Raw genomic sequence first — 13,152 nt, 5'->3', positions numbered from 1 at the left:
ACGATGCAGTTGCAACAAACATATTTTTATTGTCCCATTCACAAAAGTATGACTGTAATAAGTGATTCAATTGTAAACTCTTGGCCTGTGTGGAAGAACTGCAATGATTAGATCAAAGTGTGACTTCAAGGGGTCCTGGTTTTCAAGCAGTTCCATGTAAATGTCACAGTTGAACTTTAAGTCAGTTCCATAATGTCATGGAGGGCACTGAAGCCAGTTCCAAACTGATGAATTGTTGCCATGTCCTACATGGAGATTTATGAGAGATTTCAGACTTTGTAGCTTTAAAGAGAACTGAGTGATAGGTCCTTTTTTTTTTCTGAGTACTGTTCCTTTCATAGCATTTAGTGTTTTCCTTGAATGTCCGTGCTCTTTGTTGTGAGTGGAGAGGAAGATCAATGCAGAAATGAAGGCTGTAGTTGTGTGCCAGTTGACCTTGAAGGTCTGCCTTATAAAGAATGTACGTGCTGGTCAACTGCTGTTTTGCTCAGACTGTCCTTGAAGTTGTTGCCTATACTGTGTGAAATTATCAGCCTGTTTTGCTGTTCTGGTGCATTAAAAACTGCAGACTCCAGGTGGGAAAATGTTTTCAGTTATGTAGTTCCACCAGTGGTGAGGTAACTGTAAGTAACAATTTCAGTTTCTGGATTTTTATTCTTCCTGCTTGGTGGTTCCAGAGCTGCTGCTCCCTGCCATGAATGCTGTCAGTGCTCGGCATGGTGTTCAGCAGTGCAGCCTCTGAGCTGGTGGCCACCTGATCTGCTAAACGGAAACAGCTGCCTTGAAGTCTCTGGTGGGACAATGGACTGCTAGGAGCAGTTGTTTTAGGATGAGTAACCAGATAGATAGACTAGACCCTGGAGCAAAGGATGTAATTCCTGTTTAATACAGACTGGAATGCAGGGAAACACTAGTTTTTGCCTTTGACAAGGTTAATTGGTTGGAAGAAAGCAGTTTTGAAACCGGACCTGGTAAATTGGGGAACATTTAGTTTGAGTCGAGAGATATGAATTCTGTCTGTTTGCTTCTTTAGATACTGTGCAGGTCTTTAAAAGGAAAAAAAACCCTGAATTCTGCTGCTGTGAGAGATTTTTCAGAAGCAGTGCCTCAGGCTTGGAAGTGTTGTTGCCAAATACATTTGATTGTCCTTTGCCCTTTTGCAGGTTTGTGGATGCTCCCTCTGTTCTGTGGCTGCATGCTCTTTCGTGGTTTGGGGAAAACTGAGATAGGTTTTGTGTACAGAGCAAATGACTCTTCCTTGTGGTGGGAGAAGAAGTGAAACTGTGAAATGCTTCTGCAGGAAGAGTAACCTCAGGGAGGTTTTCTTCCTATCCATTCTTGACAGTGACAACATGCTTGTGGTTGACAGCTTTGGCTTTCCCATTAAATGGAAATGTGTTAGTTGGTAGGGTGCATTTGATTTCAGCTGTGTGGCTGCGTGCTGAACTTTGGTCCTCTCTCCCTGCTGTAGGATCAGGTAGGTGTACTGCCATTTATTTTCTATACAGATGGCTTTTGCAGTAATGTTCTCAGAGCTTTGTTAGCATGTGGAATGTTTGGGTGGTGTTTGTGCAGTGACAAACCTTCCTGGGTTGTATGCTTTTCACTCCTGACTACAAATGCTGTACGTAAGAAGAGCGACTCTAAAGGCATTCCTTTTCCGTATCTGAAGGCTGAAGGAGAGTGTCAGATGGTTTAACTGTGACTTTTTCCCCTCACTGGTGCTCACTCTGCAGCTTTGTTAGTCATTCTTCTGGTTTTATTTATGTATTCACAACGCAGCAGCTTAGGAGAGAGGCAACCAGATAAATTCTGACCCTGAGTTCCTTTGCTGCTTCTGCGAAGTCAAAGCTTACTCCCTTGGCTGTTCTGCTCTGGTAACCTCTTGTGTCTACAGCCTTAAGTTCAAATGGTCTTACCAGTTATTCCCCAAATACATTAAATAAACTTTCAGAGACAGTGAATATATTTCCTTTTAACTTGAGTCTGATTTCCACGAGATCAGTTTTGGAACTTTGTATTTACTGCTCTCACACCTGCTGTACTGTTTTTCCCCCAACTATTGCTCATAATGAACTAGACTGATTCCTCATTCAGTTGGTAATGTATCACAACCAGGATGACTTCAAGGGGCAGAGTGGGGATTGCCTTTATGGTACGTGGTTGAGGCACTACATTTTCCCTATGAAGTCTAAAACTGAAAATGTAGGACTTGCAAGGCTTGCACAGGGCAAGCAGGAACTGAATTGATGATGCTGAAAGCTCTTGGTTTGCATAGTCTGGTTTTTTGGACCTGTCACTGCTTCTGGAAGGCTGTTGACTTTTGGAGCTCATCATATTGTAGTTCCGCTGTTGTTAACCAGAGGGTCGGTTAGGATGGTATCGCTCTGGTCTCTGGCCATCTGAAGGTAGGTGGAGCTTCCAGCTGCTATTTCATAGTTACAAACAATTCTTTTAATTTCAACTGTTTCCCCTTAAATGTGACTCTGGGGAAGTAGCTTTGCCCTGTCTGACAGTAGGAAGCTCAGAAATGCTTTCTAGTCAGTTAGAAATGAAGGCAGGTTTGGTGAGGAAAATAGCAATATAGTCAGAGCCTAAACTGCTTCTGGAATTCCCTTTAGGTAATTTTGATGTGCCTTGTAAAATTCACAGAACTGCTGTCAGTGATACTTGAAGGCTCTGCATAGCACCTGTTTGCTTAGTGACCTTGCTAGGGTGGCATTTGCCAGAGTGTGCTCTGTCATGTGAGCTTTTTATGAAACTTTTGTTTTCAGCAATATAACTAAAGAATTTCTGCTGCTTTTGATGGGAGGATGGATATGGAATGTGAAAAGCCTTTGCTGGTTTGAACAGGAGTCTCAGCTTGAAAGTGAAAATGATGGTGTTCATGAGGAACACTAATGCAATGAGCTTCAAAAGCAAGGAGAGTCTTTAAAGTCAAATCAGATGCTGGCAGTTCATTGACTGAATGTGGAGGAACACCTTTCTTTAAGGAGGGTAGGCAGAGTTGTTTAATACTACTAATTATTTGCCTAGGATTCCCCTACTACTTTCCCACGCTGCAGCAGAGACAGTCTTCTGTCCAGTGCTACAGGTCTAGTATCATGGAATAAATTGAGTGGGTTTTATAGCACTTAGAGCCCTTTTCATCTAGGGACTTGAGTGCTTTTGGGACGTGAGATGTGTATGCAGAGTGGTGGTGTATAGCTAATTAGTCTCTGAGTAACCCATAAGCTAGTAGCAGAATGTACATCCCCAGTGAAAAGCACATCAGCATTAACACCAGTGAAGTGTCATTAGGATTGAAGTTGAAAGGTTGAGACCAAACTTTCATGCTTTAGCTTCTACTAAAAACAGTCAAGTGATGCCCTGATGTAATGAGGAATGTTTGTGATTTGGGAACTTCAGCGCTGAGCTTGTGTGAAAAAGAGCAAAATAAAACTGTGAGTAGATAATTCCATTCTTAAGCTAATCTGAGATTTCAGTTCAGCTGTTAAGGATATGAGACACGTTATTGATGTAAAGGGTTTGCTGTCAAACAGTTAAATCTGAGCCCTGCAGCCTTCCCCATTCTTAGTCTGTAAATCAGAATTGGTTTTGAGGGTTGAGTCTGTTTCAAGGTTTTGAAAAACAAGTGTAGTAGTCACTTATGTCAGCGATAATGGTGTGTATGTAAAAGCATCCTGAGCAAACTAGATGCATCTCTGAAGCCTTTCAAGTATATCTGAAGAATTACATGTATAACACCACATGTACTACACAAACGGACTGGAGCTTTTAACTCCCTTAACAAAGGGAGTTACCTCTCCCTTTGGGTAACTGACACTGGATTATTGTCTTAAAAATTACAAATGGCATGTCTTCCTTGCAAGGCCAGCTCTATGTCATGCTGTTTCTTTGGATGAGAAGGTGATATTTGGGTACCAGGTGCAGAAAGGAGAGTGTGCAAAGCAGTATTTTCTTTCTGATGAATAGCTTCTGCTGCTTCTGTTAAAATTAATCCTCAGTTGTGCCAGTAAAAATAACTTCAAGCAGAAACAAGAGTAAGATTTCTGAAACCAAAAATGCTTTGGTTTAAACAAATCAATAAACCAGTGTAATATAAATCCAAATATCAGGCTGTAGGTAGTGTTACACCTCTATGAAATGCCAGCTATTGGCAGTGCAGTGGCTGTAGTGAATACAATGTGTCGCCCTTTAATTCTTTTATTGTGAGAGGAACCCCTGTAAAGGTTCTGTGCCAGACAAAAGGTGGTGGTGTAGGATGTACCCTTCCTGCTGCTCTTGCTGAGTCTTGAAGAGGTAGTAAGAACCTGTTGTCTTGAATGATTTTGAGCAGCCCACGCGTGCAAAGGTAAAAACAGTGGTTTAAGCCTTTTGTGGTCCTCAAATCCCTCTGCTGCTGCATCAGGTACATATAAAAGCCCTGTTGGTGAAGGGCCTGCAAATGAACAGACTGCTAACATGCTGGGACTGGCTGCTCCTCTGTCCTGGTGCTGCCTCTTGCAGTCACTCCAGTCTCACACTTGTGCTCTGCTGACCAGGACACGTGCCATTTGTAACCCCAGTTTCCAAGTTCCACTTGATCGTGATAACTCCACTTTATCTGCTTACGAGTAAATGCAACTCAGTTTGTGCTCCAGCAGCTGTTAAATTTACTCTGGGTTTTTCATCTGAGAGGTTTTTGCTCAGAGCACTTCTCTCTGCCTTAGTTTGGTCAAATTTATTTAAAAGTTGTTGGAACTATTCATTTGATTTGGAGAAAATAAATACGCTGACCTGTGGGAGAATCAACGGCTTATGGAGTTACAGGGGTTTTCAGGCCCTTCACAGACGTGTTTTCTAAAGGGTGGGGAACACCTTTGTGGCAAATTCAAAGAGAATGACAACAGAGTTTTTTAGGGTATAGGTTGGAAAGTATTGCAGTGTATATACTACAGGCAGCAGAGATGGAAGAAGCACATAAGGAAATACCTGTCTGTTTGCAGTTGTGCCGTCTCTTCCTCCTTAGTGTAGGGAGATTTTATGGTCATTTTGACACACTTGGTGCTGACACACAGAATAGCTTGAATCCATCGTTGCAATGAAGGATGCTTTTGGGAACGTACACAGACAAGAGAAGTTGGATCTGGGGGAGGACAGAAAAGGGACATGAGGTCAGTGTGGTGTTTCGTGGCCTTTAAATAGTTGTGTTGTTAGTCTGGAGGGAGGAGAGAAAAAACAAGTAAAATCTCTTGCCAAATCCTTTGCTCTCCTTCCTTGATGACAGGTTTTTCTGGTGGTGTTTTTTTGTAGGCTTTTCTGTTTTGAAGCACCATTATTCTGCAATGGATTAGGATGGAGATCTGAAGATATTGAAGATATTCATACTACAGATGATAGTAATTAAGTGACAAAAAGTATTCTGAGGGTGTGAATCTCCTAAAAAGAAGCATATACTCAAAGGAGAAAGAAGAACTGAAAAACAGTGTTGGCATAAGACAGGCTAAACTGTCAGTGAATAAATGGAAGAAATCAATTTCTTATCAACCCTGCAGAAGCAATGTTGTAGGACTTTTTTTTCCCAAAACATATTTAATGAAGAGCTAGGTGCAAGATGAGATAATTCAGGCTTTCGTCTTTATGGACTTCGGTGTAAGAGTGTGGTTCTGCAATGTGTGAGAACTTGAAAGGTCACTTCTGCTTTGTCTTCTCATTTTTGAGGCAAGAGTGGTCACTGTGCAGTAATAACTCCAGGCCAACCAAGAGTAGCTTAAAGAATTAATCTGGACTATCTCAGCCTGTTTTTTTGTGCAATAGAAAGAGGAGATATGTCACAAAGGCCTTTCTTTGAGCTTGTTGGTTGTGATTAGGGGGACTACTGGTGGTATAGAAGTCAAAGGTCAATGCTGAAAAGTGTAAAGGTGAACTTTGTGTGCCTAGAGTTGGCAATTGGCTCTTTTGTTGTGGGAGAAAGCTGCAGTGAAGATGATGAAATGATTGAAGTTCTTGTTCATGTTTTCTACCAGAAGTTACAGTTCTGTTTGTGTTTTTTGTGCTTTAGTTCTGCTTGTTTTAAACTGCCATTAACTTAATTATCATATAGATACATACCAGATATATCAATATTATTCTGTATGTTGTTAACATAGAGATGTGGTGCTGAGGGACATGACTTAGTGGTGGATTTGGCAGCATTATGTTAATGGTTGGACTCAAAGGTCTTTTCCAACCTCAATGATTCTATGAATAGGAGCTTTGCCTTCTCAAGTCAGTTTCTGACAGTGTCTCAGAGGTGGTGTTGCCACAGCACTCGCTCTGCACCTGTACTCTGAGCTGCCTTCAGATGCAACCAACATTCTCGTGGTCATTCTGGAGCTTCTGGATTCGTGTGGAGACAACTCAGTGAGTAGAACTGAGTCATTACTTGCATGTGTATTCAGCAGTACCTCAGATGTGCCATAGTCATGGCCTCTTTTTGTAAGACTTGTCAAATTCAGAGCTTGAAAGGACTTGTCTGGCAGGTGGCTGTGCAGCAGCTTGCCCATGACTGGGCTGGGATTTGTTCAGGGACAGCACAGCTTCACTGCTGTGCCTTATAGGAAACACTTGTCAGCTTTCCACTGTGTCTATCCTCCCTGGAAGCTCTTATCCCCAAAATTAAGGCTATCTGATGGACCATGGACGTGCCTTACCAGACCTTACATGAACCAAGCTGCCAGAGCAGATGGATTAGAAAGGTCTTCATAGTATTCAATATTATCTGTCTTTTTTTTAACAGTTAGGACATGTCTTTGATTTCAGATTATGTTATTTTCTTTCAGTTTATGTTAAATTTGTAATAACAGCTACTTAACTCCCTTCCCACTGAGTTTTGATCAATCAGTCAAAATGTATGGTGACAGCTAACTTGGAACATGGTAGAGTACTGTGCATTTATTATCTGCCTGTAGTAATGCTGGTCTTAATTGTCCCTGCTCCAGCCCCCCAGGAATAATGAAAAGGCAGGAAAAAGTGTAGCAATTTCTATTCTCTGCAGAGCTTCAGAACTGTGGGATGTAGCTCTGTGGCCTGTGAGAAGCTGGTGTGCTGAAAGGAAGCTGTATTTACTAAAAATTTGTGTGGACTGGTCTCGTGAGACTCTCTTAATCTCATCTTAAAGTGAAGATGCTTTTTAGTGCATCTAGTGATACAAACCTAGCTTTGTGGTTTCTTTCAGAGCCTTGTGGGGTTCAGGAAAGCAGGAGCACATTAGCATTTTCTTTTTGATGATACGCTTAAAAAGGGATGCTGATGCTGACAGATTCTGCTAGTGTAGTATTTGGTGTACATGGGAGTGGAGCATGTTGGGCATCCAGTACAGGGTGATGTGATGGAGAATTGATTAGTGTGATTAACTAGGAACAAGCTCCAGGTTTAATTTTCTTGGACTGAGTCCTTGCTCATTATCCATCTTCCATGGAGCAGTGAAACCAAGCTGAGCCATGAGACTCAGTTGTACAATAGTGTGGGTGTTTTACCTCCAGGAGACATCACCCCTGACACTACTAAAAGTCCTGCTGGTGTGGTGGTTGATCTGATGGGGTTATTGCATTCTCCTTGTCTTCTGGTGTGTTTTTTGAGCTCCCGTAGTGGGGTGACCCAAACCTGTGCCTCCCTTTTTCACCCTGTCCTCCCCAGCCTGCAGGGAGAGGGGAGCCACTGGCTTCCAGGCTGAGTGCACTATGGAAGCATACAAACCCCAGCATGAGATTGCAGTAATTCTCACCTTAAGCAGTCCAATGCTTAGTCCTTTTTGTCTACTACAGAGAGGTAAGGACAGAGATTGTTTATGCTTCAGACACCCATTTTGGCAAAATGAGAGACTCCGGAGCTCTGAACTGGGACAGGTAAAATCTTTCATCAGTCTCAGTCTGGAACTTGATTCAGATGTAAATGGACAGTGCTTTCCTCTCTTCTGTTTGATCTGCTTGTCAGCTTTGGTTAAGCAAAATCACTAGAAGTATAATTATCAGTTAATATTAGACTTGGCTACGGACCTGGTTTACATTGCAGAATATTCTTTTCTGTATGAAAGGAAGTTGATTGATTTTTTTGGTAAAAACGTGAAAACGGTTGTAAGTTCTGAAGTGCTGATGTAGAACTTCAGATAGTAGTATGTAATTCATTATTCTTTGTAATGTGCAACATAGTCTCCTACCTGGCTTTCCTATAATGTAGCATTTTTTCAGTGTCAGTTTAGTGACTTAGGCCCCACTTCTTTTGTGGTGTGCTTCAGTGTAGAACAGCTTTGTTAAAAACAGGGGATTTATCTTTCTATGTTTATTACACAACTGTGAGAGTTCATGATCCTCTTTTCAGGGAACAGGTAGTATCCATAGTAAAAATTATTTTGACTTTGTAATCTAGACCTTTGGTTGTCTTGAGTACTTCTTAAAGTATACTTAATCTGGAGCTGTTCTGTGTTTTGCTTCAGTAACTGGGGAACGACATCTGGTTGAGCAGTGAAAGAGATTTCTGGAGTCTGTGCTCAGGATTCTCCAGACTTCTGTGGATGGTATTTTGCTCTAGAGTTTGTAGGGATAACATAGGTGATGTATGATTTTTTTTCTCTCCCTCAAGATGTGATATTGTTCTATTGTGTGATTCTAACTAAAGGCAAAAACCACAGATGCCTGATCTGAAGCTGAGTGTTGGAAACTTCCCATGAGAAAGGAATGTGCAGAATTCGTCTCAGGATGAAACTTCCCAGGTGATGCCTTGACAGTGAGATCCCAGAGTTGTGAGAGCATTGGATCAGATGCATGTGGCTGTTGTTGGTATAAATTGTTGTTAGTGGGGGTGTGAGGTAACATCAGTTGTGATTTCTGGTTGTAGCTGCTTCTAGGGCTAACAGCAGCACCTACCCAGTAGCTTGTTTATGTTGCTTTATCTTGTGAACCTGCTATGCTGGGATGCACACTCTGTGTTTAAAATAGTTTGAACTTACCACTGTGTTTGAAGTTCATTTTTACTTGGCAAACTAGTTTTGTGGTTTCCAGACCATTCGGGACCTTAATCTGTCAGTGGCAAGTAAGTTGGAGAGGTTGAGAAGTTGTCATCGTCTCAAGCTGTAATGAATCAATCTGTAATAAATCCTTGACAAATTGAATGTGTTCAAACACCTTTATGGAAAGCTGTTTGCTTTAGCTGCTGTTTTTGCATTGGAAATAGCAGTAGCCTTCTGTAAACTAGCTGTTTCAAATAACAGATGTTAATCTTTGTTATCAAGGGTGGTTGTGGGGGGGGAATAAAAAAAACGTGGCATTTTAGAAATTCTGGAATTGTTGGAAAGCAGAGAAAATGTGTTTGCAACAAATGTAACTGACATTTTGACATAGTGAAGATGAATTGCTGCAAGTCCAAAAGCTAAACTTACTTTGTGTGTGTGAATGGATATAGGTATGCTCCACAAAACCTCGGTGCAACAACACGAAATTTGTGTTTCAAATGTTGGCTCAAATCTGCCATGTGAGTGAGGTTGGTGTTCCTTGAGTGCATGCCAAGGGATAAAAAGGAAGGCTCTCAAAAAAAACCCCAATGAAACCCCAAGTTCTTTCAGTTTGCTTACACCAAGCTGTATCCTCAGCCTGGGATCAGAGCCTCTGTGCAAGGTTAGTCTCTGTGCATGAGAACTAGAACCTTTTCCTCTTGCCATGTGTCTGTTACACTGCATTGGGAAGTGATGGAACGTTGCTGCTGGTTGATGTGGAGTGAGACCCTACTGGTGGTGCAGGACTTGCTCCTTGGGGGTGGGCTGGCATGTGCCAGCTGGGCAGCCTTCACAGGGGTGAAATATCAAAATGATGTTGCAGGGTTGTGTGGGAGAAACTGAAGAGAAAAGAGAAAGCATCGCAGGCTTCTGCTTCAAGAGGAAAGAGGATGGGAGGTTGTATGAGGCATGGGATGCTTTGAAGTGCAAGTATTTGATTGCTTGTGGGTTGGCCGTTCCTCTCAGAGGAAGTGACCAGAGCCTTTGTGGTGACGAAAGTCAGCTGCTACCTTTCCCATTTCAGTTTAGTCGGCATACCTTTCAAATTTTATAGGAAAAGAGATGCAATTTCTATAGTAAAATGTGATTTCCTAGGAAGAGTGAAAGGGAATTCCAGAATTTCTGTTCTAGGGAGGAAAAGCGCCTGTGTGAGCCAGTGATGGCTGTCACTAAATCCTGTTCAAAACAGCAGGTCACGGAAGCTCTGGGTGGTTTTCCTGATTGCTGAGGAACTCTGCTATATTTTTTCCCCATTCAGTATTTTTTTGTCTGTTTGTTTAGGAATGAAAATACATTACACTTTGATCTTGTTATGCTTTTCAGATGCAGGTGGGTTTCAAGAGTGAAACACTTCTCCCACTCTGTGTGAGCAGAATAACTGGGCAGAGGTGCTTACCTGGAGGCCAAGGAGGTCTTTAGGCTGGACTCAAGTGTTGTGTCTTAACAGACCACCCCCTCCTAGGCTGGTGTGTGATCAGGATCTGCTGCTGCTGTTGAAGGAACAGGTTAAAAATGGAGAAAACCCTGCAGCTTATGTGGGAGGCTGTGAAGTGAAATCAGTTTTGTGTGGGCTCTTGAAGGATGTCTGTAGGCAGAAATAGATCAACAATTGCTGGTTGTGGTCCAAACCAATGTTTTCAGACCGAGCAGGAATTTTTTATCTGTGTCTGTTAAGGAGCTATCCCTTGTCTTCCCATGAAGATTCAGTCTATGGTTGTTAAACCCACTTTCTGGTTTTCCCCTGAGCTGACAAGGAGGGAGTACAGCCTGTTAGAAGAACGGTTCCTGCTCAGCTGCTCTAACAACTGGCTCCCGTCTGTGCTCTGTAGTGTCCTGGTTGTGTGCCCTGCGATGGACCAGGAGGATGCAGTGGACAAGGATCCCTGGTGATCTGTGGTTTCCCAGGGGTTCAACTGAACAGCTGGGCCATGTTTTGAGAGAAAGCCTGTGTCATTACCAAATCCAACAGAGTAGGATGGGACAGTTCTGGCTATTAGTATATTGAAAGAGTAGAGTCTTTTGATGGCTTCTCATCTATAGAAGAGACTCAGATAGGAGGTGTTTGGGTGAAGGACTTGGGTCACTTCACCTCTGAGGCTTCATTATGTGGTTTAACAGTTCCCATCTGAAACTTAACTGTTCCTTATTGGTGTCTTAGTAACATGGAATAATTATGTATGGACTTGTTCTGTGTGCACAGCTTGGGACCTGCAGTGATGGTTTCCTCCTGGAAAGGGACCGCTACTTTTTGGGGATGGTAAAGCTTAAAGGGAGCTGCTTCTCTGAGGTTAACTTTATGTTTTGTGCTCTAGTGACAGGGAAAGGTGGCTGGTGGTTCTGCCTCCTGACAATACAGAAATATCTTGCAGTAGAGGAAAACAGAGGAAAAATGTTGGCATGGGAGTCGAGGCTGGCTGTCCCAACCTTCCTTCTTGTCCAGCAGCAGGTTGTGTGTAGGACTGCAGACTGCCCAGGTGTGAGATGGTGTCAGATACAAGCTGGTCTGGTGGAGTGGTGTGTGTAGGTAAAGAAAAACAGCTGGTATGTGTGAGTGGTGGTTGTTCAGAGAAATGTATTTAATAAAGGCTGTGATTTCTTTGTGACTTCTGTGTGGGGATTGGAGGCAACTGAAGTGGAAGAGGGCTGACCACCTGGTAGTTTGAACAGTTGACCAGACTGCTTGAAACTAGCCTCTTTGAAAATGCTGCTGTTATAGCAGATGATGATGACCATAGTAGAAAGCTGAACTGTGATCCTCTTTGCCTAAAGCTTTGCTAATTCTTACTGAGTGCTGGTTTTGTCCTGCCACCATCACTGGACCATCTGATGGCCATGCAATAGCGTATTGAGACATTCACATCTGTCCAGGGTGGATTGCAGACTGAGGTCTGAGGGACTCAGTGTTGTCTAATAAAAGCTCATCTCTTCAGTGAGATAAATACTGACATCCTGCAAGCAGGAGAGCGCCATGTAGACACTCGGATACTAGAAAGTCCAAACATTTATTTTCTGAACTGTAAAGGAGCTTCTCTGTGCAATATTCACCTTTCAAAGACTTGTTAGAGCTCTCAAGCTGTCCAGCTGCTTGAGTGCTCTGATGCTTGAAGGCTTATCTCCTAAATTCAGTTTTGAGGATTATAGATGTTCCTTCAAGATAGGTGGCTGCAGTTTGATACGTAATAAAACTTAGTTACCGCCTTGCTACACGATCGTGTTGCCGTTTCTTCTGAAGGCAGCCTCGCAAGGCAGTGGGGCCGTGTAGCGGCGTGGCCGAGCATGTGCAGTGCGAAGGGGGGTCTGGCTGAAGGGGGCTTTTCCAGCTCCACCAGCCCTGCTGTGAGCCCCTTTCAGCCTCCTCGGCTCAGCGTTGCCGGGTTTCCCGGCCCGGGGCCGAGAGGAGCTGCGAGCGCGGCCGCCGCAGCAGCTCGGTCCGTGCGTGGCCGGCAGCGGCTCCGCTGCGGTGCGGGCGTTGCTGGGGAGCGCGGGCAGGGCCGGGGCAGCCGGGCGCGGCGGGCGGAGCGGGGGCCGGGGCCGTGGCCGGGCGGCGGGGCCGCGCCTCTCGCCTGCGGCCGTGGCGGCGCCGCGGGCGCGCTCGCGGGGCCCCGGGTGCGGGCACGGGCGGGGCGGGCGGCTGACCCTCTGCTCTGCCCGCAGATGGAGGGCTGCGTGTCCAGGGTGGAGCTGTCCGTGTCCTGCCGGAGCCTCCTGGACAGGGACCTGGGCTCTGGCTCGGACCCGCTCTGCGTGCTGCTGCAGGACGTGGGCGGCGGGCAGTGGGCCGAGGTAAGGCTGAGGGCGGCAGGCAGCTGCGCTTTGCTGCCGGGGGGGGGGGGGGAAACACACCGGCTTCCCTGTTTCCATCCTCTGCGTTTTCTTGATGGGTGCCCGATACATGGAAGTGTTTATTTGTGTTCAGTGAGCAGTCCCTGCTGCCCGTGCTCCAGCTCCGCTCAGAGTTTTGCATCCATTGGATTTGTTAATTCCTCATAACTCTTCCTGAGAGTTGCACTGAGGTGTTTGCTGCTGCGATACAGCCTGTCCTCTTTCCTTTACCCCAGACCACACAGTCCAGAACACAGTGTTTCACCGGGCTTTCCCCCCCCATTATTGACTATTCCATACACTAATTGTTTCTTTTCCAG

General features: G+C 44.3%; 1 protein-coding gene across 6 annotated transcripts in view; it reads left to right on the top strand.

Moving 5' to 3' along the window:
* CPNE1 (copine 1) overlaps positions 1-13,152 on the top strand; it is a 41,811-nt gene that overhangs the window by 13,654 nt on the left and 15,005 nt on the right. For all 6 annotated transcript variants that reach the window (XR_009819843.1, XM_062009168.1, XM_062009170.1 and 3 more), the window contains one exon: positions 12,665-12,793. Coding sequence is in view for 5 of the 6 variants with exons in the window: in XM_062009168.1 (XP_061865152.1) it covers positions 12,665-12,793 (129 nt within the window). In the remaining variant the exon portion in view is untranslated. The remainder of the gene's footprint in view (positions 1-12,664; positions 12,794-13,152) is intronic.

Source organism: Colius striatus, chromosome 16, assembly GCF_028858725.1.
Source record: "Colius striatus isolate bColStr4 chromosome 16, bColStr4.1.hap1, whole genome shotgun sequence".
NCBI classification, from domain to species: Eukaryota; Metazoa; Chordata; class Aves; order Coliiformes; family Coliidae; genus Colius; species Colius striatus.
Note: the sequence above shows the minus strand (reverse complement) of the source record. Positions and strands in the feature narration are given on the sequence as shown.